Below are 27,616 nucleotides of genomic sequence, written 5' to 3' on the forward strand. Positions count from 1 at the left end.
TATTATCACAAATCGATTCGAAGTCGAGATTTATGGTTAGATCTTGAATGTTACTTGTTGTCAGAGATATGGGACTTTTGGTTTCATCAGAGTGCGTATTGAAATTTTAATATTTCGTTTGAACATATAACATTTTTAAATGTTTCTTTTAACTTTTATATTTTTTCAAAAAACTATTATTTGATTTTATATTATAGTTTTCTCAAATTTAATTTGAAGTTGAATTTTTCAAATTAAAAAAGAGGGTTCTAAACATTTTTTTCAAGTGAAATTTTTTTCCCTTAGAGCCTATTTAAGAGGAAAATGCTCCCTAAATCTGTTTATTCTTAATATAAATGAATTGTATATATATTTTGTTGAGAAGATTTGTGAGAAAAAATCGAGCTAAATTCTCAAAATAAGAGAATCTTAACAATTTTAAGTACTTCAGTAACTGTTTGAATAATTGTTTAAACAACAACAACTAAATTGAGGTTTAAGATTGCAACTCAATAACTTATTTTTTACTAGCACTCAACTAGTATTCAAGTATAATCAAATTAATAGGTTTATGATTAATAATTTGTCAAGTCACTCGATTAATATTCAACAATAATCAATTCAATAAGTTAAATTCTCAACAACAAAAGGATTGTAAACCATTTTTGGAGAAATCAAAAAATACCTATCAAGTATGTCTCTCGAGAGAACATTTAGAAAAATGAAAAAATATTGTTCAATGGGATAGAAGGTTGGTCCCAACCGCTTCTTAGGCACATAAGGAATCAGCCTAACATTTTTTCAATCGAAATCTCAATCAAAGACAAGTGTTACCATGAAAAGAGGATTAATGCTTCTTAAACAGGACAAAGATTAGGACCACTTAGATCAGAATAACATTCACAGAAATGATAAACTTAAATATATCGAACTATCAAAAATGACTCAATAATGTCACTCGTTAATACAACAACAACAACAACAACACCAGTCCCACAAACATGTCACTCGTTAATACAACAACAACAACAACACCATACCGAGTGAAGTCCCACAAGCATGTCACTCGTTAATAGTTGAAATCAAGGCAAATTCCCTTGATGGGAGTGAACATAGGGACTCCCCGACGAACGAATGCAAATCAAGATCTTCCTTTGTTCTTTTTCAGGATTTACTACACATAGAAACTTCCATCAACTGATCAATGGTTACTTCTGCTGAGAAAGAGGGGGGGGGGGGGGGGCTTCCCGCGTATGCGCCTTTATTTATATTCTTTCTATTTTTGAATTACCAATGGAGACTTTTTCCAAAATTTTTAGCAAAAAAAGCAAACACAATTCTCAACGCCGTTACGAGCTTTTCCAGGGAATAAATTTTCCTATTTATGCCTTGGTCGTGATCAAAAACTAGAAAATACACGTTGACCTCCAATTAAACGATCCACATCACAAACCTATCCCACTAATTTAAAACCCAACCCATTTCCCTTTTCTCAACAACAAAGGATCTTACACCATTTCAGCAGGTTATTTAAACAACTATGGTACATTAGAAAGCTTCCAATATGAACTTTGTATATTTTTTTATGCTATATAAGAATGTTATCCAATACAAACAAAAATAACAGTTGAACAAATGTAATGTATTATTTCTGGAATGGCATCAATTTACAAACAAATTGTAAGTGATGGCTATTCAACGGCACAGCTGAGTACACAGCCCCTGGATCTTAGACGTACTTGGATTCGACAATGAATATGTTCTCGTCTTGTTACTGTTGGAGCACGTCAATGTGAGCTGGTTACTCGTTTGCTCGGACTGCAAGAACGAAATCAAGTTCAACTCGCCAAATCACGCACATCAAAACGTCTAATACAGCATGATTGGTTTAAAAAGAATTGCTTTCAGAAGTCTAAGCGACTACAACAACATACCAAGTGGGGTCTGGGGAGGGTAAGATGTACACAAACCTTACCCCTACCTTTGTGGGATAGAGATGTTGTTTTTCAAAGACCATCAGCTCAAAAGTGAAGTTATTCAGAAAAGGATTGCAGGAAGAAAAGGAAAGGACAGCAAAATATCAAGCAGCAAAGCAAAAAGGAACAATAGATAGCAAAAACATTGAAGAAAAAGAAACACCGTGATTACTAAATACTGCTACTAAATAAAGACATGAGGATATGAGGTTAGCCCCCTGCCTCTTTCAGCTAACGGGCAACCAGCCAACCATACTCAATTATCTACTAACCTTCTACCTTAATCATCGACCTCCATACATACCTTCCTTTCTAAGCGACTAACACCCAAAAATCCTTAAAACTATGACAAGAAGAAACTTTAATAGAAAGTATGGTAGAGAAACTTTGCATCCTATGGAAGATGCCCATTCTCCTAACCAGAGTTCTGTAACTACTGAATTGGAAAATGAACGTTTCATGTCACGACAGTGAAGGAGATTTATTCAGATTTGTGAACACGAGAAACTCAGTAACTTCTTACCATACAGGAAACAGGCTGTGTGTTGCAACTCCACCTTGAAGTGGGTAGACAACTCATATAATGGCACCAAGAACAATGATCATTTAAATCTACTCCACGGAAAAGCATGACCAAGCCACTAGTAAACCTGCAGCAAGAAGAACATAAATTATTTACCAGTTGTACAGCTAAAACATATGGCTTCCAACTAGTGAGATAACTAAGTTGGATCAATTCAGAACCTTCTTTATCTAGATGGCCATATTATTTAACCATCTTAAGTGTTTGCCACTAACGATCTGCAGCATCACATATTTAATTCTAATTCTTGGTGCTTGTGGACCTAACTTACACATTTTTGCGTACCTGATACAATATGATCAGATATATCTTAAGTTTATTGTTTAACGGCTATAATTGTCAAAACCATGGGGATGGAACCATGAAGTAATCGATAACAGTAGACTAGAGTAATGGGACCTACATCCTACAAATAACTGCAGTTGCTTGGCAACAAACAAGTGCTTCACTAAGTCGAGATCCATTGATCAAAAGGTAATTAAGAAAGTATCACTCAAGTCATGGAATGAAAACAACTCAGTTTTATTTATCTGTTTTTTTTTTATAAGTAAAACGGAAAAGGGCCAAAAATACCCCTGAACTATAGGAAAAGGTTTAAAAATACCCTTCATCCACCTTTTGGTTTAAAAATACTCTTATACTCATCTTTTTGGTCTAAAAATACCCTTCCATCCACCTTTTTGACTAACTTTAACCCTTCAAACTAACAACCCTCTTTTTATTTTTTAAAAGTATTTATCATGTGTCATTTTTTATTGGATGAAATAAAAATCTCGCCTCCACTAATTTTTTTCATAATTTATCTAAGCCAAAAACAATATACCTCTTCAAGAGCCCAATTTTTTTAAATAAATCTAATAGTTTTTTATTGCTATAGCTTTTTCTTCTTATTTTTTTATAAAGTTTGTTTTGGGATCATGATGAGGGATATTGTTTTGATTTGGATAAATTATGGAAAAAAATATTAAAAAATAGTTTTTTTATTTGTTGTAGTTCTTTTTAAAAAAAATAGTTTTTTTATGGTCATCAAACTTATATATTGTTTTGGTTTGGATAAATTATAAAAAAAAATTAAAAAACTTATTTAAATTTTTTTTTTTAGTTATACGTATTATTACAAGATAGTTTTACAATAACTATCTAAAAACTATCTTGTAATAGAAAAAAAATTACTTCTTTATTTTTAACCATCTTGTAATAACTAATTTAGTTTAAAATATTTTTTTTACCATCTTGTAATAACTAAAAAATAATTTAGTTATGCATATAACTAAATTTTTTAGTTATTTTATTTATACATATTGTAAAAAAAATCAGTATTATTAAACAATAAAGAAAAATCAAGCCAAGAACTAAAAAAATCTAGTTTTTTTTTTTCTGGTTGACCGGATAAAAAAATGCTAGTCTTGTTTATCAATGTAGCTTTTAAAAAAAAAAATTGGAGGGGGGCGGGAGTCTTGAAGAGGTATATTATTTTTGGCTTAGATAAATTATGAAAAACTTTTAGTGCAAGTGGAATTTTTATTTCATCCAATAAGAAAATGACACATGATAAATACTTATAACAAATAAAAAATAAAAAAAGGTTGTTAGTTTCAAGGGTTATAGTTAGCCAAAAAGGTGGATGGAAGGGTATTTTTAGACCAAAAAAATGAGTAGAAGGGTATTTTTAAACCAAAAGGTGGATGAAGGGTATTTTTAAACCTTTTCCTATAGTTCAAGGGTATTTTTGACCCTTTTCCGTAAGTAAAGGAATACAGCTTAGTTTTATAAGCATTTGAAGGCATATATCCTAAAATTAATAAAGAGAGACATGCTAAGGGGTGCTCCTCCTACCAATTACCATCACTTCCTCCGTGCTACCCCAAAACTAAGTGGGTAAAATGATAAACTCAAATCGGCACTCCGATCTATCTAAACATTGGTACTCAACCCTCTAGATCCTGGGAAGTCACACCCCGGTCCTTGGAGAAATAGTAACATAAGTTTCATTATCACTACTTACATATTAGTACTTTAATAGTACTTTGTCACTAGACTTAGACCCATAAGGTTCATCACAATAGCAGATATAACCAGTACCAACAGCAGAAAATTGTCTAGGAATGAAATTCTACGTATTTTCTTCTTTTTTGCTTTTAGTTTCTCAAACTGGGGCAGAAGCGAAATAAAAGAGATGACAAAATATCATAAAGGGACTGGTAAAAAAGAAAGTTAACATGATATAAAAATGCAAAATGTGTGAATATTAAACACACTGTAGTTTAATGACCCACCATCAAAGATATATAAAAACTTCTTCTGCAGCCTAATTGAAACATGCAGCACAGGAAAAACAAGGTACAGCACCAACGAAACTTACCCAACTATCAGAAGAATAAGAGAAACAACCCATAGAACCATTTGATACATCTTGAATTTCGGTTTAGCCGATGTTGAATATGTTCTGGATCCATATCTGTGGCTCACCCAGCCAAACTGGGGCCGGATCAGAAATACGAAACCAAGAAGAAAACCAGACACAAATCCTCCAATATGAGCGAAGTTATCAACGTGCGGGAGAAGTCCAACCGCCAGATTTATAACAATGATGACCACAAGGGTCACTAAAACTGCAATCTGCAGCAAAGGGGAAACAAGAAGTCAAAGGGCTAATAAGATGATTTCTCAATCAAGTGAGCAGCAAGTTGACCATTAATGGCAGGTGTGAACTGTGATGAGAGCTGTTTGATAAATACCTTATTGGCATATATAGTCCAATTGATTATGAGCTCAGAAAGCATGCTTCCCAGCAACCCAAAAAGTGCACCAGAAGCACCCACAGATATATTTGACTTAATAAATAGAGCTGAGAACAAACTGCCACCAAGTCCAGCAATGATATAGAGCAGGCCAATGCGCACTACAAGACAAAACAAAGAAAAATAAGCAAATAGTAGTCCCAGCTACTTCTGAACAACAGGTCAGAGATCACATACACCAACACAAGTAAGATTAAGTTGAGAACCAAGAGGTGGATCTAGCTCTTCACAGCAGTTACAATCAAATTCACTGCAGCCGGCTTGGAATTAGACGCGAGCGTCTAACAGGACAAGGCCAGACTACTGTTTTTGGGAGTACTTACTTCCATAAATCTCAAATGTGATAATTCAACTGAATCCTCTTGTATAAATGGGCATCAAGGGACCAAAGGTTACATATGTTACACCCGGTAAAATTACTAAAATACACCTAGATGAGAGATTGCTCGTTTAATGCATCTTCCTTAATTTTTTCGGTCAATCCGAGGCCGGAATATTGATCAAGGTGAAAAATTGTGTGGGAAAATGGTCTTAGTTGAATTTTAGGCCAACCGGATCAAAAGATAAATTTTCGGAGTGAAGCGACGAAAATAGAGAAGTGGGCGATAGGTCCACGTCACAGACCTGTCGCGGATTGGACTTAATTCTATCCTAGTTATTTTCTACGGGGTTAGAATTTGATTGGAAAAGTTTCAAAAAAAAATTGCACTATGAGGGAACCAGTCCGTGTTGCAGACCTAGTCCACCACAGGTCAATTTTTCTGCCCTTTTTATTCTTAAGGAGGGGCACTTCGGATTTTTTTCCACCCCTCCTATACTTACCCCACGACTGATATAGGTCGTTTTCAACCTTAAAAGAGTTCCTAAACGCATTCCTAAGTCCTTTACGTTAATTTAACTTAAGAGCTAGGGCTACGGAGTGGAGAAGAGGCTAGGGTTCAAAAGATTCAAGCAATATCTTGCAAGATTGATTGTCGTGTCTTCATCCCAGGTATGTCAGGCTAAACTAAAGCATGTACTTTGTTCTTCCATGTGCCCCAAGACTGTGATAAGTTGATTTGTGAATGAATTGAGTCCCCTAGATTGTGATAGGTTGATTTGTGAATGAATTGAGTACGCGGACTGTGATAGGTTGATTTGTGAATGAATTGAATCCCCATGATTGCTTTCTTGAGAATCTTTTTTAAACTTAACATATTTTTACATAATATTGCGTAATTGATGATCTCTATGAACTTATTCTTGAACAAATGATTTTTGACTATTTACTTCATAAACCCTCATGATATTTTGACTAATATTGGATGAATACGATTAAAGATTGAGTCTAGAGCCTTGAATTTGTGAATGTATGATTGTGATTGGGATGTGAGCATGATGATAGTTTTGATGAAACTTGATAGTCTTTGCATCTTCATTATTGAACTAAATTGAATGGTTTCAACTAAATATTGTCATAAATGATTGTTCCAACTACTCATAAATGTATGATTTGAGAATGATTGGAAGATTGATTGTCCGAAAAAATTGATTGAATAGAACCGATGAACTGATAAAAGTCCATATGAGACTTGTTGATTGGATTGATTGTCGTATGAGCATTGAGTCATGGGAGGAGTATCGAGCACCGAATTGGGTAAGAGTAAGTAATAACTCGAACTTAATAACTACGTCGCCAAATGTAGGAGAGGATTGAATCGTTAAAGTCGGATGTTTCCCTATTTTATTGTCCTGAAAAGATAGGACTTGATTAATTGTTGGATCCAGATTGGTAGATTTGTCCTTTACCCTGGCAAGGTATTGGACAGTTGTGGCAACAGCAACGAGCTTGTTGTACGATCATGGGCTCATAAGTGATTGTTGTCGGATAAGAGAAACTCTCATATAGGTCTTCATAGTACTCTGATTTGATTGGATTGGATTGTATATGATTGGTCTCTGTCTAAACCTTACTCTTGCTTTAGACTTATGACATCTTGATCGAGCTTCTTACTTCTTGATTTGAGCTATCTGAGTTGATAGTATTCTACCTTATGCATGTTTCATTTTGCCATATTACATACTCGTATATTCCACGTACTGACGTCCATTTGGGCCTGCATCATGAATGATGCAGAGACAGGTATTAGAGGTCATCAACAGGCACATTGTTAAGGACCTATTTGTATTCAGCTGATTGGTGAGTCCTCTCTGCTTCAAAAGGATGCCACATTTGCCTTTCTAGCTTTTGAGTTTAGTTTTCTTCATTTGAATTGAGGTAGTCATGAACCTGTCATTGACACCATTTAGATAGTAGTGATAGAGGCTTCATACACTAGATTGTTTTGACTTGTTGATTTGAGATTATCTTTTGGCTAGTTTCATTCGTACTAGTCTTGTTGATTGGATTAGACAGATTATTGGCCTTTGGCCTTATTCTATAAGTATCTATTTGATCATCTTGATGAGTTAAGCCTTCCGTTGATAGAGAGTTGATTGAATGATTGTGTAAATAGGCCAAGTGGTTTGCTTGAGGACCAGCAATAGTCTCTGAGTGCCGGCCACTGGGGCGTGACAACATATGTCATGCAAAAGAGAAAATCACACAATTTGACAAATGCATATCAACACACTCAGATCAGAGCATCTTTCTAATCAATTAGATCCATTGAATAGTTCACACACACCTTTTACAGCTAAAAAAACTAAGAGGAGAAGATGATCCTTTGAAGAATCAGGCCAAAGGAATGGCCACAAAATTTCAGTATCAATACTAGCCTCAAAGTTTGGGAATGGACACAAAACTTCCTTTTGGGAAGACAACTGGTTAGGACCTGGTCCACTCAAGCTTCTATTTCCAGATGTTTTCATACTGAATCAACAACAAAGAGCTAATACCAGTGAAGTTTGGAGTAACCAAGGCTGGGACCTCAGTTTCAGAAGACTTCTAAATGACTAGGAGATGGACAGATTCATAAAATTCCTCAACATTTTCAATCTCTTCAAAGGAGTCTAACTATAACAAGATAGATTATGGTGGTTGAGAGACAGTTCAGGTTATTTTTTCAGTCAAGACAGCATATCATATGAGGAAGAACAACAACCTTAATGTGCAGTGGTTCTGGAAGCACTTACGGAAGACCAAGATACCATACAAAGTGGCATGTTATGTTTGGTTAGTAGTTAAGAGGGCTTTGGCACAAGGCAGACTGCAGAGGAATGCACCTTTGCTCTATCTGCCATCTACATGGAAGAAATGCAGAAACAAATAGTCATCTTTTTTTGCAGTGTAAGGTGACTTCTCAACTGTGGGACATATTTCTAGCTATGATTGATTTGAGCTGGACAATGCCAATGACTACACTAGATATGCTGTCTACTTGGAGTAGAAAGGGAGGAACAAAAGCTCAAAAAGCTAGTCGGATATGATCCTAGGCTGCATATGGTGGACTATCTGGAAGGAGAGGAATTCAAGATGTTTTGAGAACAAAAGCAACCCTATCCAGAAGATAAAGTTTAATTGTATTCTGCTTTTGCATTCTCGATGGAAACAAGAGTATATAACTGACACAGTCACTATAGTTTTTGTTTAGTTAGTCTTTTTGTGTAACTTATATTTAGTTTACTTCCCATGTAATTCTGGCCTCCACAGGCCCTGTTGATCTTAATACAAAAATGTTACCGTTTTATCTTTCATAAAAAAATGCTACCATTTCCCCCCCAAAAAAAGGGCAAAAGGATTTTCAAAAATGTGCTTGTTTAAGTGAAGGATATTTTATTATAGAAAAGAGAAAGTGATGTACTTGTTTAGCCTTGAATACCTGAAACTTTTGCAGAAACTTGTTTTCAATAAAACTAGAAAGCAGAGGTCCAATAAATCTGCTGCACCAAACAAAATTGCAGGAGAATAAATATCACTTGCTTTCTTTTACCTTTTTTGCAATCTATTGGGGAAGACAAGGCACGGGAAGTGGTCAAGTGCTGTGCAGGAGAGTAAAGCTTCAGGACCAGATGATTCACTTCAGTATTTTTCCAGCTGTCTTGGAATATAGTCAAAGACGAGAAGATGGTGCATTGAGGCTTTTCAGAATATGGAAGAATTCGGAAAAGAGTCCCAACACCTCTTTCATTGTTCCAAAAAAAGAGGGAGCCACAGGTATCAAGGATTATAGCCAATTAGCCTAGTGCGAGGAAGCTATAAATTATGTCTAAAGTGTTACCAATAAACTAAAGAAGGTCTTAGATAAGACAGTATCTATTTCGCAGAATGTTTTTGGGGAAGGCGGACAGATTCTAGATGAAGTACAGGTGGCAAATGAAGCGGTTGATTCAGAGAAGAAAGCAAGGGAAATCAAGGATTTTGTGCAAATTGGATCTTGAGAAAGACCTACAATCACATAAACTGGAAGTTTCTTGATTTCATTAGGTTGAAGAGACATTGGTGCAAGATGGAGGAAGTGGATCAAATGTTACATTTCAACAACTAGGTATTTGGTCCTAGTGCTCGGCAAACTATTTAGTTTCTTTCTTTTGCGGTTCGAGACGAGTGAGACAAGGCCCCTCTATCCTCTATGTTGCTCATACTAATGATGGAAGAGCTCAGCAAGGTGGTGGATAGAGCTTCTGTAGGAGCTTACATAAGGGTTTTTCACAACAATTGAAGGACATAGTACTGTAAGCATGTCACACCAATTGTTTGTACTGTAAGCATGTCACACCGATTGTTTGTACTGTAAGCATGTCACACCGATTGTTTGTAGATGAGACTTCAGTGTTCTGTAATGCTAACAGAGCTCGGTTGGCTTACTTGTGACAAGGGTTGACATGGGTCAGAGTGGTTACAAAAGGCGAAATCGTCCCAGTTAGCAAGGTGGAGAAGATTGAGGTCTTAGCACAAGTGTTTAATTGCAAGGCAGGGCTCTTCCTAGTACCTACTTGGTATACCACTAGAAGCATCCAGTAAGGATCAACCAGCTTGCATCCCCGAGATAGAGAGGGTATAAAGGAGCTCACATGGCAAACGAGATACTTATCCAAGGGGAAAGAAAGTGTCAATTAAGAGTACTCTATTGAGTATTCCGACATATTGCATATCCTTGTTCCATGCTCAAGTTAGTACTTAGTATCACAAGAAAGTCAAAAAAAAACTTTAGAGGAATTTCCTATGGGATGCTACAAGTACGGATAGGAAGTTCCACTTGGTAAATTGGGAGACAAATAGTCACAACACCGAACTGTTCGAGCGGACTTTGGGATTAATGATTTGAAGGTAATTAATAAGAGTATAAGATGCTATTGGGGAAGTGGCTATGGAGTTTTGGGATAGAGGAGAATGCTTTCTGGATGGGTAGCCACAAAAATATGGGATCTTGGAAGGGGTGTTGGAGTACTAAAGATATCACACTTCATTATGAGTGTGGACTATGTTAGAATATTTTGAAGGGGTATGAAGAATTTAATGGGAATGAATCATTCAGGATAGATGATGGAAGCAGATGGCAGAGAGTTTTTGAGGACAATTGAATTGCTTCACAAACAAAGTACTTCACAGGTTAACCATGATGAATGGAGATGGGACGGGGAATAATGGTATCTTCTCTGTTAAGTCCTATATGAGAAGCTCCTTAGCCGAGAAGAATGTGTTTTTCCACTTGGCAAGCTTCAAGGGGGTGATTTTGATGATTGAGAATTAAAGAAAAGAAAGATTACTTCATGGCTAGCCGTAAGGGGGTGATCTTGACGATTGAGAATTTAAAGAAGAGAAAGATTACTTATTTTGATACTTAGTGTGTAAAACGATTGAGAATTTAAAAAAGGGAAAGATTACTTATTTTGATGCTTAGTGTGTAAAAGCACAAGAGAAGGTGTGAATCATCTCCTTTTACATTGTTGGATAGCATCTCATTTGTGGCGGAAAATACTGAGATGGTTTGGACTTCAATTGGTGATGTAATGCACTATTAAAGAAGCAATGTTTAGCTGGATTCTTAGAAGAACGGAAGAGTACAAGCAAGGCATGAGATGTTGCTCCTTTTGCACTTATTTCGATCATACAGAGGCAGAGAAGAGGAAGAGCTTTTCATGGAGTAGAGAAAGATTTTGTATATTTGAGGAATAAACTCTTATCCTTTTTTTTTTTGGTGTATCGATGAGGTTCCTATGTTCTTATATGTATAGAAGATTGTCTTTTGCAGAAAACCATATTGTGCAAGGTTTTCTATTTTTTGGTATATTTCTTATACACAGGCTCATTTTGTCCTCCGTTCAATGAAATTTCATTAGCTTTATCAGCAAAAATGTGAGATGCAACATTATCAGCAATATACTATATCCAAGTAACCATTTCAATCTTTTTTTACTGGTCAGTAGGTTTTAAATTCTGCTTCACGAATTACAATATCAGCTAAGAGAAGCATGAGCTTATGAATCTCGTGACTAACAAATGAATGGAAGTGGTAGCAGCTAAGTCTTAGCTTCTAAAATCTTAAGTACTTTTGGAAATGCAACATAACATCTATTGTGAATCTGCTATAAGATAAAAGTTTTTAAGATCTTTGATAGGACAAAACGTAGAGAAAAAACGAAATGTAAATGCAGGTAAAAGCTCTGGTATGTACATCATACCAAATCTTAAGTACTTTTGGAAATGCAACATAACATCTATTGTGAATCTGCTATAAGATAAAAGTTTTTAAGATATTTGATAGGACAAAACGTAGAGAAAAAACGAAATGTAAATGCAGGTAAAAGCTCTGGTATGTACAACATACCAAATCCAAACTCTCGCTCCAGCCGAATGCCAATCACTAGAAGACTCAGCATGTTGGCCAGTAAATGAAAAACTCCACCATGCAACCACATGCAAGTAATAAGGCGCCACCCTTGATGTTCGTGGACCACCTTATTCACGTCTAAAGCACCCATCTTCTCTAGCCTAAACAAAAAGGAAAAGATAAACAGCTTTATACATGTTTGATGTTTATCTATTCCAGTGTAGCTTACGTTTAAGCAAGAAGAATTAATTCACTAACATAGAAAATCAACAAAAAAAAGAACGCCGCAAATTCATTCACCAACCTCAATGCAGTAAGAGATCAACAAGTTACAGTAATTTGATCATCAATATTGAAGTGCATGACTAGTCAAATGTACCGGCTCATAGGTGGCATGACAAATATTGAAAGTACTAAAAGAATTTTTGATAAGGATGTTGAATGTACTAAAGTAGGATAAGTTAGACCTCTAATCATGTGAATGGAAGTTCTTTCAAAAGACGTACAATCTCTTGAATCCGTGCCGTTTTAGCAAATCATAAACCCACCGGAAGCAAAATATCCATATAGTCAATACAATCAGGTTGGGTTATGGTTTAATTGATATTAACACTCTGACAATAACTCCGGTGTTTGACACATTCGCACAAAAAAATGACTCTGTCATTTGACATGAGTCTTTTTAGTTTGCTTAGAGATGCATGCAGTGTAGGAATTGATATGAAATAGTGTTGACAAAGACGCGCTAAAGCCCTGAAGCGAGGCTCAAAACATGTTGAGCGTTTCACCTTGCTTAATGAGCACTTATATGTCGTTATCAAGGCTCTAAGACAGACTTTTCCTTGTCAAATGAGCATATCCTGAAGAAGGGGAACCAAACATCTAATATTTCACTTTATGTTTTTTTTTCAATTTCTTTGTCTATATATTAGTTAGTCATGCTTATAATTATTAGTCTTGGACGAAACAAATATATTTGTATCTATTCTCCATTTGTGCCTTTTTCAATTAAAGCTCAAGCTTTATTTGTGCTTAACGCTTAAATCCCGACAGACCTTAGAACTTTTTTGCGTTATTCATTTTTGATAATCTTGGTATGAATTTTAAAGAATCCCTCATTTTAGAAAACCCTTAATTTTTCCTAAAAGATAAACTTAATGAGTAGTGAAATGAAATGGGCCCAATTAGAGCAAAATGGATATGGAGGATTCATCATCCTTCACAACTAATTCGTGATTTAGGTGCCATTGTTTTTATTGTAGTCATTGTAGTGCTAGTCAGACAAAGAATTAAGTAAATATGAAACTATGAACAGACATAAATGAAAAATGATCTATCTTAAGCAATCTATATTAGAAGACTAACTTAATTGTCCTCATGAAAGAAATACTAACCAAATTGCTTAGGTCACTTGATACAAAAGATGACTACTAGTATAGGAAGCCAGTAGATTTTAGGAGAATAAAGAATAAGAAGGCTGAGGAATGAAAACTGGACCTATTTCTCAACCAGAAAACTTCGCCCAATTGCATAAAGGATCTCCATTATCATGTACAAAGTTATGCCGACCGACTATCCAATATGAAGTGACATAGATCACATAGCTTCACATGTGTTACAACTGTTATGCCTCAACAACTCAACCATCCCCTTGGGATAGCCAAAACTTTCTCTCATCAACCGTGGTCTAAGAACAACTCATTTGATGCAGTTTATACACCAATATAAGGAGTCATCCTATTTCGTCGTTCAACACAAAGCGATTCAATAAGAAGTCTTTCCCCTCTTCTTTTTCTCCCTTTAAAAAAAACAAAATAGCTTCTTTTTATCGGTCAAAACAAAATTAGCTTGTGAATGCAAAGTTTTCATCTTCTTCAACAAGTTGTAGCATTCAAGTAAAAGATAACCCTTAAAATATGCCACATCCAATTAACTTTACAAAAAGTGTAGCCTTACTGATGGTTCTCTCCCTAGAAAAAGCTACCTCGGAGTACAAATTTTTCATAAGGGTTTATCATGATCTGGTGCACACAAAATCTTCACACAAGAAAAAGAACTCCATATAAGGTGAAGAAATTTGCCAAAAGATGCTGCATGTATAACAAAGAGGATGAGCCAATTAATTGTTTTTGCTTTTTCTGCATTAGGGTCATCATTTTTGTTCAATTCTCACTCTTTTGATGCAATGTGAAGCTAGAAACTTAACTGCAACCAATGGTACAAAGTGAAGCAAAGTAAATTAAAGCACGAACTTTAATAAAAAGCTCCTCTTAGCTTGATTTCGATCCTCATAAAGAGAGGGACAAAAGAAAGCCTAAAGAGTTATCAGATACAGCATTGAAAGCAAGACTGAAAAGCATGTGCAATTCTCTCTTTGATCCTGTGTGCCCACCAACTTCTACCTGAAGTCTAAAGGTTTTTCTCCTACAGAACCACTCAGCCATCCCTTTATTTTATTTTTATGATAACCTTGGTGTCCATGCCAGCATGCACGACTAATTCTACGGGATACTACGTCACCCCCCACTAGGAACAGGTATCAAGTAACTAAACGCTGGGAGAAATGGGAAGAAATCACCGGGTGTTTTATCTCTGCTAGCTCGGATTTGAACCTGAGAGCTCAAACCACTAAGCCACACCCTTCCCTTTGGGACTCCCTACTGGTTTCCTCTTAGAGAGAAGATCATGAGAAGTACACCATAAAGCTTACAGATTTCACAATCAAATACTTCAATCGAATTATAAAAGGAAAAAATGGATAAAAAAAGAGATACATACGTGATAGAAGAAGGCCCAAGAAGAGGATTTTCACTGAAGGGCTGAAATGAAAACCTACCCAAGAATCCAGCAAAACAAGAAACAGAGTTGTGGGGGCAGTTATTCACATACATGGTCGCCAAAAACATCACTACATTAACTATAACGAAAGATGGTATCAACCATGGAAACCATTTCTTGAAATGCTTAATTTCTCTATAAAAAGCAGGTCCTGATGATGCTGTTGTTGTCGTAGCGGTCTCAACTGGGTATACAGAGTTACCCCCTTTCTTCGAATGTACCTGGATTTGGATCTCCGGTTGTGGAGGAACTCTTCCGGCCATCTCGCCGGAAAATCAAGAATGCTGTAAATTGATGCCGGAAAGTTTAATTTCCGATTGCCCACGATGGGTATAGAGGAAAATGAATTAACGTGGCTTTGAAGAGAGGATAAAGTCAAGGATTGAAACTGGTTGATTGATTCATACGAAGATGATTAGCTTTCATTGCCAACGAGCTGGTACTTTCCTACACTCTTCTCACCTTTTGTAAGCCTTCATTTTTTATTCTTTATTTTATTTACTATAAATAGTTAAAGTTAGTTTGATCATACTCTTAAAATTTCTTATTTTTGAATGATACTTTTATTAAAATATTAGAAATGGCCAAAAAAAAATTCTTCCTTTCGGTTTTTCACTCTATGTTCGATACTTATTTTGGATCTCGATTAGTTTAAATTTACGCTGAAAATCTCACTATGAGAGGTAAAAGCTCCTTACCTAAGACGACTATATACCAATACTCGAACTTGATACCTTTGTAGCATGTTTAGTCGAGTTTTTAAAATTGGCTTATTTTTAAGTGTTTTTAAAAAATATTTTTAAAAGATTGTTTGAATAGGCTTAGTTTTAGATGTTTTTGGCTTTTAATCACTTTTTAATTTTTAGAGGCTTTTGGCAAAGGCACTGTAAGTGCTTTTAAGCACTTTACTTTAGGCTTAAAAATAAGTTAAAAATAGATAGCTACCTATTTTTAACTTTTAAATCACTTAAAAAAAACTTATTCAAATACTTCAATTGTGAAGCAATTTATGTTTGACCAATAAATTTTAAAAATACTTTTAAAAAATATTTAATATTTAATTAAGTTTTTTAAGTATTAATTATAGCTGAAAGAATACTTACTACTTCATCAAAAAGCTCGGAAGCGAACAAGTTTGAAAGATGATGTTTCAAAGAAAAATGATAATTTTCTTTTCTAATGAAAGGTATCTTTAGCAATTACTATATTTTAATATATTCAATTAAAATATATTATATATCATACTTAATATCCTAGTAAAATGAATATAATATTCAAACTAATATTTGTGTTAAATTTCTATAGTATAGGAAGTTATAAATATTTTTTGTTTATTTAGTTGTCATTCACCTTTTTTTTTCTTTTATTCTCTCTTTTGGTTGTGGTCTTTTCCTTTTTTTCGTATTTGCCCCTACTTTGGATACTTTTTTATAAAAAGAAATATTCTCTCTCCAACAATTATTTTCCTTTTCTTTTTCCTTTAGTTTTAATTTTTAATTTGTGGAAATTCTTTAACCATGTTAATTTGTAACTAAATCAATAGCGTGAGCTAATTCCTGAACTGATTCTTGAATTATTAGCTTTTTAAATAAATGTTATGTATTTAGACAATTTATGGACTAAATATATGATATGTATCTCTAATAAATGTGTTCAAAACATGAGAACAACGAGCAAAGACATAAACAAAAGAAAGTTGCAATAGAAAAAAAAATTGGATTGTTCACGCAGTTTACATTAAATCAATAAATACGTACAAGACATATATTGTTTTTATGCATGTCTAACTTTAAGTGCTATATTAATATTATTTAAATTTGTATCTTCTAAAGTTATTAAGAAAAACTAATTAACATAGGTTAGGTTATCTACATTATACCCTTTTTTGAGGTTTGATTCTTCTTCATTGTCTGTGAACAAAAATGCTTTGTGCATCAAGTTTTTCCTACTGTGAATGCGAATAAATATTTTCAGTAATTACATTTTATTTTATTTTATTTGCTTAATTAATACGCGCCTTCCTATGATTCTTCTGAATAAAAACTGATTATATATGTAATAAAAAAAAATATTTGTGATTGTGATGAGCACAAAGTTTTACATACGTAGTGAGCAGTTGAACTGTTCTTAGGATTTTGACTAAGTTAAATGTTTGGCATATTTGGGTTTATGCTTGTGTGTTCATGTAGACACGTTTATAGCTCCATGACTTAGTATTTTGAAATTTATTGGTCGAATTCAGATCATGTAGCACGGGCGGAGTCATTTTAGACGAAGGATAGATCGTTTCATATTCTTTATCGAAAATTAAAGTTATGTGGTGTACATAGGTTATATATTAGTTATTATGATTGCATATTTAATTTTGCACATCCTTTAGTAGATTGAGAAAAAAATGTATGCACGTCAAGTTCTTGGTTCCACCACTATAATATAGGATTTATAAAGAGAAAGAACTCTTGTATTAGAAGTACTTCATTCTAATGACTCAAAATGAAATCTCTAGTTTGTCACAAAAAAAAATCATTTCATTAATCCCATCATATCCCGAGTGACAATCAATGTCCCGTGATACAAATTAAGGTCATATTTAGGGTTATGTTTGTGTATTTGTGTGTCCATATAGACATGGTTATAGCTCCATGACTCATTTCTTAGAAATATATAACGTCTTGATCCGTCTGAATCTTTTTTCTTTAAATAATTATTTTTTGAACTTGTTAATTCGACTAATTCAAATCGGCTCATAAAAGAAAAGTGCTTTCTATCGGGAGTACTTCTTCATTAACATGGTTCGAATTGAATTATTTTGAATAATTATGGAGAGATCATCTCATGATTCATCCCACTCTATTTTGAGTGATAGTTTATGTCTCATGATATAAATCTAGGTCATTTGGTGTAATTTGATTAGTTTCTACAAATTATCAAGTCTTTTTTTTTTTTGGCAATAAACTATGAAATATTATTACCACCAATCAAACAAACTTCAGTATTTATAGATTGCTAATTATCAAGTCCTTATAGATTGTTAATTAATTATATTTAAACTGTTTAGAATAGGATTTTAAACTCATTAATTCACTGCATGTGGTGTGTTTGTAGTTTGAATTCAATAAAGTACGTGTATATTTTTTTTCTCATGGACGTACAATTGTGTCGAATTAATATTGGCAACTATATACTTAATATATATTGTAGATATAAACAGAGGCAGATATAAAATTTTAATTTTATAAATTTAACTTTGAGATTTTATTATAATTCATTTAATTTAGTAGGTTAGCAAACTACCTTTATGCTAGTTTAGTGGAATTTTTAATTTATGTAACGTCTTGATCATAAAAGAATTATGAGGTATCTTATTTGGATATTGTTATTTACATATGTCCAATTTGTTTTTTTAAAAAAATCACCTCTATTCAACTTTGAATCAACTTCAAATATGCGTCCGAGTTTCAGCCATATGTTGTTGTATTCAGTATTTTTTGTCCAAAATTTATGCACATATGATTAAAATTTAGTCATTTTTGTCAGAATTTCAGATATATAAAACTTTAGACAAATACGTTTTTAGACCTTACAGATATGACTTAAATTAACAATAACCCCAAAATTGAGTATTTGTGCGCTTCGACCGATCTGAACTAAAACTATTGAATTCATTCCTATAACTAATGTATTAGATATATCCGTCCGGGATACAAACTCAAAAAAATGATTTATTTTTTTCTAACTCTACCTACATATATTACTGTAAAAATAAAATAAAAAATCAATGTCCTTGATTACTTGAGAAAACATAAATAAATTGCTTCTATTTGACACAATCATCTAACTTTCAATGAATTTGTTGGACATTGTCCATTAGGGTCGTTGTACCTAACCCAACTTATTTTGCAACTAATATATTGACTTATTAGTTCTTTTGTTCTTTTTTTCCATTTAAAGTAATTATTTGGTTAATAATTGCTTAACTTGTAATTTTATATACTCATTTTTTTCATGATGGAATAATAGCTCATCAGCTTTTGGGCATCTCTAGATTGTCAAGCTTTAACTTGAAAACAAAGCAATATCGATTCAATTGTCAAACATGACATGGGAGGCTGAAATATTTTGCTTCATATAACTTAAACTCTTAAATTATTACTCCCTTCATCGCAAATTATCTTAGTTCTCAATTACACATCTTTTAAGAAATAGAGTCAGAAGCTTGGATGGACATTTAACTTTGGGTAATTTGGTCACTATAGTCATTCAATTTTGTTTTGTCTTTTAAAAGTCACTCAATTTTATTTTATCTTTTATAAGTCACTTAACTTTGTGAAATTAGCTTCCCTGATCATTATTAGGTGTTCTTAAATATTATAAATATCAATTCTTAGTCATTTTTAGAAGAGGACGAACATTGTAGAAACACAGAGCAAGAACAAAGTCACAATTCTCCTAGGGTTACTTCTTTATCTCTTTACTTAGCATTATTTCTAGTTGTTACATAAATTATAGCCTTTGCAATTATGTTAAGAACAGCTAAAAGCTCTCTATTTTGGGTTATGATCACAGTATGAACATCATAGTTTATATAATAGAGTGTTAATGTGAGATCTACCACAACATTTTTTTCTCTTAATCTTATGCTTACTATTCCATTGCTTTGCGATCAATAGGATAAATGGATAATTGCTAGTGAAACTAGAGAGGGGAAAATTAAAATTAGAACATGGGTTAAGAGGAATAGGATGCATCCGTAGTTAGCTACTTGACTCAATTACAAAAAGATATATAAATACATTCGAAATAGTTGGTTTGAGGCTCGAGAAAACATGATAAATAGTATAAGGGGGTTCATAAACATGGATTAAGATCCAAATCGAAATGCATATATTTCCCAAGTTACTCATTTCACTCAACCTGCCTTTCATATGTTTTGCCTCTTGTTCAAAAGTTGTCATAGTCAAAGAGCAGTAATGAAATATCGAACCATAAACACCATAAAATAGTAGCAAAAACCAGTGACCATATCTTCTTGATGAATCTCTTAACCCTTCAACATTTCCAACTAACAAAAACCTTTCTGAATATTATCTCCACACAGGCCCTTCTCCTTGCCTTTTGATAGTTTGAGGGAATTGCACTTGAAATAAAAGTATAGCATTATGGCTTATTTTCCAAAGATTCTAGTTACACAAAAGCTATTATCCTCGTTGTTGGGTGTTTGCCCTGACTTTACTAGTATAATTAGGTTTTCCATTTCCTAAAAGGAAAACACAAGTCTCCATATTTGGCTAGTCCTTTTTCTTATAGGAAAAGGTTTATGACTCTATAAATAGAGGTTTATTCCTTCTAACTTAGTAGCATTCACAATATATTCATAGAGGCTTTGAGAGTTTTGTGTAGGGGGAGAAATGGTGAGATACAAGTGTTACCTTAGCACTTGTGTGAACCTCTTTTTATTCTGAGTGAATTGTGTGAGGTTATTTCTCTCGATTATTTGTACTCTCATATTTATAGTGGATTGCTCATCTCCTCTTGTGGAGGTAGGTCAGTTGACCGAACCACATTAAATGTTTGTGTCTCTTATGGTATATTTCTCGTTTGTCTTCTTACTCATGGTCATTCAAGGTTTGCTTTGCTAGCTTCCGCATGACACCTAATTATTTCTGTCCTAACACTCGTGTCCATCTTAATCCAATCATTTTCAATATAGGACATCCCGAGGTATCAAAAAGAGACACTGCAATCAAAATGTTTGAAGGTCTTCCGTTAAGCAAAACTAGTAACATGGACTCTCCACTTATCTTCAAGTCTACCGTACTTTAAAGTTTTATCATTAATGATCATAAACATCATAGCTTGACACTAAAGTTCACCCATGCGTATAAAAATTCCATCTTTTTGACGTCATCACAAAGAACTATTGTTGCTTTGATGCGTTGCTCTGTGGAGTACAACTCAAATATGGAAAATTAAATAATGGAATAAATTTGATCATGAAGACTAGATTGGTCACGATTTCCAATCTTGTCAATCAAGGCACCCATTCATTTGTCTTGACTGTCAGTAAAGTTTTTTGTAACCTCGACCATATCCTTAAGAAATGTTTAGAATCATTCTCCGGGATCTTTTTTCTTTTCTTACATTTCTCCTTTTCATTGACAATAGACGACCTTTTACTATACTTACCTTGTTTATTGGTTTATTGAGATCCAACTTCTTCAGGTTCAAATGCTCCAGCATTTTCATTTTGAGATGCTCCAGTAGCATTTTCAACTTCTTCCCTAATCACATTAGGTCTGTGACTAGAACCAACTTCTTCATCGCCATCAAGATCAATAGAAAATCCCAAACTCATGTCGTTAAACAGCTGAAGATTGACTCCTTTAAATTTCCTCAACAACATCTAATGGTCCTTCTGCAAACTCTCCTGTTGCTCTATTCTTGCCAAAGATTTCCTCCCAATCCACAAACATCAGTCATTTTTTCGTATTTCATATTTTTGGCATTTGGATCAAATTAAAAAATAATCATAAAAGAAAACAAAGCGTTATAATATTACTCAGTTAACTAAATCTTTCAGAAAACGCATATTTAAATACATAACTACAATCACGGACAACTTAAAAGCTCTCTTACATTTGTAGAGTATGACTCGTGCAAGCGGTTATTTTTGAAATCTAAATTTATTGGACACAACTTTTTAGTATTCTAGCTAAGATAGCGGGAGTTTTAGTGCACTGAGATGCCCTTTTATACTTATTAATGCTTACTGTAGGAGTTATGTTTGGGTTGGTACTAATATTATATCGAGAAATGCTTTGGTGGCTCGAGACAGGGTGTGCACTCCAAAAACAGTAGTTGACTTGAACTTTACCAACATTCAACTCTGTATCAAGACAAATATAACTGAGAATGGTGGGAAGTTATCCCCTATCAACGTATATAGTTGAGGGAAAATCGAGAATTTACCTGCAGGTAATGTCTATGAATTTACAGCACAAACAAGTAAATTCTGAAACAAGACTATTTATTTGTTTATCCGTGAGTATATGAGGATAGTATAATGCAGATTATTGAAGTGGATCCAGAAGCATGCTTACTTTTCTAGTGATAGTCGTGGATAGTGTACATGAAGCATATTCAACAAATTCACTCACTAGAGAAGAAGTGCAGAACTTGTCAATTAAAAGCATTAGGCAGATAGTGTAAAAAAATTATAATAAATTTAATAAAGTATTAATTACCTTACGGAAGTCATCCCCAAATTTGGGATCGTCAGTTATTATAGCTCCATCACTGTATTGAAAATCCAATCCACTTCGACTCTTTAGCATAGCTATACTTGCATAACATTTCTTCCAATATCTTATTTTAGATAAGACGTATGGTTCACCTTTCAATCCGATGTTAGGATGATATTTACGTAAATAGCATTCTAACTCCTTTAGGTATCCTGACTTAAAAGGTTCTATTATCACCTCTCCAACCATCAACACATAACTCTTTTAATCCATTTATAATAGTCTGTTCTTCTGTTGTTGTAATGATGCTGAAGGTTATTTTTGATAATTTTTGTAAAATGATTGTTATACCCCTTTCGATAGTTGCCCTGAGTCATTTCTAATTGGTATCGAGTGTTGGTTTTGGGAAATTCTATGAAAAGGTAGAGTTTTGGGAGGTTTTGAGTTTTCAAAAGTGGTATTTGGGACCAACCGGAGTTACGAGTCCCAAAAAAGAATTCCGTCAATTCTAGTAGCTCTGGTATGTGGAATTTGGTCTAGGAGAGTTTGCGGATTCAGATTTGGAGTTGTAACAAAGGTTTGAAGTCTTGAGTTGGAAATTTGAGAAATTTTAGGTCAAGGTTTGACTTTGGTGAACTTTTGAAGTTTCAATGCTCGGAATGAAATTCCGAGACTCCGTTGGATTTGGAGGATGATTTTAGGTCTAGGAGGGGCATTGGTTGAATTTTTGGAGGTCACGAGCTCATTTTGATATTTTGAAAACCTTAGTTTAGTTGTCAATTTTTCAGTTTTGGATCAAGGAGGCCTTAAATTCAAATTCTGATGGTTCTATTGAGTCCGAAACGTCGAAATTAGTGTGGTAGCATATAAAGTTTGTGTGCACAGAATTTTGAACGAATCCCAAGGGTTTAATCGATGATTTTTTGACTTCCTTATTTTGTTGTATTGATGAAGCTGTTGCAGAGGGGAATTAACCTTCGTGATCTCGTAGTCAGGGTTGCGATCGCGGAAGGTGGGATAGGATTGCCTTCGCATTCGCGGAACCTCTCCCGCTTTCGCGAAGGGTCAGTTTGATGCTCTCAGCGATCGCAAAGGGGAAGGGCCACGATCACAATGAAGAACCACCTGGTAGACTTAAAACATTTCCCAAATCAGGTATCAAGCATTTTTACCATTTTTTAGTTCTTGAGCTCGGTATGAGCGATTTTGAAGGGATATTTTCATGGAATTTCAGTGGGTAAGTCTTTTTAATTCGAAATCATCATTTTTCATTGATAAATTATTGTATTTAATTCTAATTTGAGGATTTTAAGTCGAGAAAACATGAAATTTTTAGTAAATTGATAATTGTGAACTGATTTTAAGTCCAAATTCAATTCATTTTTCACTACTAGATTCTAAATACTCCAAGGAACGTTTTCATATAGAAATTTTTGAATTTTCTATTTGTTTTCGAAATTGGGCTAGCTTTCAAATACTCCAAGAAAAATTTTCATGTAAAAAAATTGAATTTTTTGTTTGTTTTCAAAATTGGGTTTTTCGGGTCGATTTTGGCTCGACTTTCAAAAATTATGATTTGAGTGTCGTTAGACTTGTATTCTTATTGAGATTGCATATTTGAATAGATTATATTGTGATAGCTTCATGGACAAGGATGATCCTATAGAAGCCCTAAGAAGACAATCATCAAGGTCTCAAGATAAGGAGTTGCAAGCCAAGATTGTTGGGCTTCAATGGGAACTCAATAAGATGCTTATCATGGAAGAAAATCCAAGAACGAGTCCAAAAATTGTGGTGAAGAATGGACTAAGTGCTACACATATTTACACATATTTTATGATTCAAGTTCAAGTCCAAATGGAAGAAGATTGGGCTCACATGGGGCTGAATTTCTGCCTGAAAAGGAGCTTAAAAATCCTCACCCCAAAAGGAGGAAAAGTCACGTACAAATTTTGGTCCAAGTTAGAAACTTTTCCTTATTTTCTTAGGGAAGAATTCTTGGTATTATTTTTACATGCTTTTCTAGTTTAAAGTTTCCTAATTTAAATGTCTCCTAGTTTAAGTATTTTCCACTTTAAAAAGTTTCTAAGTTTAAAGTTTGCTAGTTATTATTTTCATAAAAGTAGGATTTAAATTCCATTCTATTTGGGATAGATTTTTCCTATATATAGGGGTGGATTTTGTTATTTTAAAGACAGACATGATTAATATTATTTGAGAGTTTTCTCTTCTTTACACCTTTGTGTGTAGTGACTATGGATTTATCTTACAACCTTATAAGAACTCTAAGAGGTAAGATTAATTCTTAATTTGATATCTTTGGTTTTTATTCGTAAATTAAAGAAGGTGATTAGTCTTATACTAATTGTTGTCTCTAGTTTTTCGAAATATGGGTCTAGATCACTTTTGATATAAGTTCTTGAATTGACTCTATTAATATCACAATTAGTTTAATTCGCTAATTTTGAATATTAAGATCAATTAGGGTTCTTAGCACATCTTTTAAAATTTGGAGATTTTATTCTTGAATTTCACATATCTTTCAATTTCTATATTTAATCTTTATAATTTCTCTTTCGCATTATTTTCTTGTTTATTCAAGCAACTCGATTCTTATCATATTGATTTGGAAAATCAACGTAAGGGAGAAGCTCAAATTTCAGAATAGTTCGGAGTTAATTTGAGGCAAATGAATTTCTAAACCATTGCTTAAGCTTGTAGGATCATGTATTTGTGTCTTATGTGTTGGGGAGTTAGGGAAGTGATTTTGAAATTATTTGATATTCAATTGAACTTGATAATGAAGAATGGGGTGATAAATGGCAAATGAGATGATTTAACATGTTGTGTTCGATATGAATCGATCCTTGGCTTATTGTGAACACTTGAATATATTGTTGTGATATGAGTTATGTCTTATTGATTATATCATTTCATCATTGTATTTTACATGAGCACTGCCTATTTGAATAGGTTTTGATATATATTGTGAGGGAGATGTGGATAGATTGTTATGACATGAGTTATGACTTGTCGTTGATATTATTCTATTATTGTGATTTACATGAACACTTCATATTTGCATTGGTTCTGATATATTGAGATGGAATTGATTTGAGGATTATGTCAAAGGGAAATGGTTCCGGTGAGTGATGATTATGCCGAAGAAAAATGGTTTTGGCGATGCCGAAGGAAAATGGTTCCGGTGATTGATATTTATGCCGAAAGAAAATGGTTAGGGCTGATACTTCATCCATGTGTGGCCCCCATGGATTTCGGCATGCTAGTCAGCGAATGTGTATCATTAGCACAAACATGCATCACGATACATGACATTGCATTGCACTATATTGCATCATACATCCTTTTCCATTTATGGATTGTGTTTACCCCTGATATTCCCCTAATTTATACTATTAATTGGTATGATTTGACTGAGTCTTGAGCTGTACTGTTGATGATATATATATACTCGTGTTGTTAGAACTGTTAGACTGGCTGATTTCTATGTAGGTTGTAGTCTGAGGGGTTCAATTGGTATGACAGGATTACCTGCATTCTATTAGCTTCGCTTAGTCTTAGTTATTTATTTGTTGAGTACCACGTTGTTGGTACTCACTCCTTGCTAACTACACTTGTATAGGTTCTGAGTCCGGACAGTGACCAGTTATCTTTCGTTCATCCGAGGCTTACTAGAGGAGACTTGAGAGGTAGTTGTTGATGCCGACAATCTTTCTTGTTCCTCTTTAGTTTTGCTTAGTTCTATTCGAGAGAAGGAGTTTTGAGAGTTGTATTTATTGCAGTATCTTTATATTTAGAGGTCTGTACATATGACAACAAGACTGTGGGAGATTTTGTAGATGACTAAGATTTTCGTTTTTGTCTTTAAATTACCTATTTTAAACTGTTTCCGCATTTATTGGGTTTAGATTGACTTATCCGGTGGAAATGGATGAGTGTCATCACACCCGAATTTTGGATCGTGACAGTTATAGTCCATGTCTTTCGAGTTGAAGGAGCTGAATTGCTTGATCTTTTTTACGTGTGTGAAGATGTTTGACTGCTCATTTTGCCTTTATATTCTTGTGGAATAGATTATAAATAAAACAGGAAGAAGTTGTGTTTAACAATATTTAACCACTAAGAATAACAACTGGAGAAATAGGTAGTCTAACTGGAGCTCTACATCACAGTAGTTAAGACTTACAAGTTTACAAGATAATCATTTTTCAAAACTTCTACTCGAAGAAGGTTGTACCAGCTAGTATATACTAACGACAAAATTTCATTTTTGAATATTTCAGTCAAAAGAACAACATTTTTTCTTCCTTCTCAAGAAATGTTTCAGCTACATATCTACCCTGTGTGTTTGGAAGTTGTATCATGGTTAAAATGAAGCTGATTGACCTGTACTTTCACTATATTTTGCCAATTCTGTTGGCCTTCTCTCCCTCAAAGGACAGTGCCAGATGCATGAAAATGAACTTTGCAACATATTATAACACTGAATTCTTTCAAATTTCTCTTACCAGAGTTCACATTATTCTGTTATCTTGATTATTTTCAACAGACAAGTTGACTATATTTAGCTTTTTCATTTTTAAACTTCATTATTTATACCCTTTAAGTAAGCAACATGGATATGATCCATGTTTGCTTTCTTGGGCGAAAAGCCGAACAAAGCTTCCATTATAAAGCCAGAGAACAAACACTTAACTCATGACTCCACAAAAGTATATGAAAATGCAATAAATCCATCTGTGTTATAAAAATAACTAGCTTGGCAAAATTAAGTAAAATGATTGAAAGAGAGATATTAAGGGAAACAGAACACAAGAGAGAAAGAGAGGAATTGCGTATATGTATTTCTGTTCTTGGCATCCTTTCATTGCCAATTCATGGCAATATATATAGAAAAAATTAGTGATAGAAGAGGATTAGTGGGCCCCACTTTAATAAATTATGTAGTGGACATTCCACTTAACACTCCCCCTTGGATGTCCACGTGTAATGTGTCTACATAAAAACACTTTACAAGAAATAATATACTAAGTTATTCTGATGTTGTGCCTCGTTAAAACCTTACTAGAAAAAAACTCAGTGAGAAAAGCCTAATGAAGGAAAAAGAGTACACAGATTTGGTAATACGCCTTGATTGCTGCCTCATTAAAAACCTTGCCAGGAAAACCCAGTGGGACAAAACCGTGGTTAAGGGAAAAAGAGTGCAGCGCGTATTTTACTCCCCCTGATGAAAACTTCATTTGATATTTTGGAGACGGCGCATTCCAACCTTATGCCTTAGCTTCTCAAAAGTTGATGTTGGTAATGCCTTTATGAATAAATCTGCAAGATTATCACTTGAACGAACTTGTTGTACATCAATTTCACCGTTCTTCTGAAGATCATGTGTGAAGAATAATTTTGGTGAAATGTGTTTCGTTCTGTC

General features: G+C 34.0%; 1 protein-coding gene across 1 annotated transcript; it reads right to left on the reverse strand.

Moving 5' to 3' along the window:
* Positions 1-1,544: 1,544 nt before the first annotated feature.
* LOC129882259 (RHOMBOID-like protein 1) lies at positions 1,545-15,413 on the reverse strand. Its single transcript, XM_055956467.1, has 6 exons — positions 14,870-15,413; positions 12,089-12,252; positions 5,277-5,440; positions 4,901-5,157; positions 2,479-2,605; positions 1,545-1,797 (listed from the first exon to the last, which is right to left on the reverse strand). The coding sequence occupies exons 1-6, from the start codon at positions 15,190-15,192 to the stop codon at positions 1,675-1,677; spliced, it is 1,158 nt and encodes a 385-aa protein (XP_055812442.1). The 5' UTR covers positions 15,193-15,413; the 3' UTR covers positions 1,545-1,674.
* Between the last annotated feature and the right edge of the window lie 12,203 nt (positions 15,414-27,616).

This window comes from Solanum dulcamara, chromosome 3, assembly GCF_947179165.1.
Source record: "Solanum dulcamara chromosome 3, daSolDulc1.2, whole genome shotgun sequence".
Taxonomy (NCBI): Eukaryota; Viridiplantae; Streptophyta; class Magnoliopsida; order Solanales; family Solanaceae; genus Solanum; species Solanum dulcamara.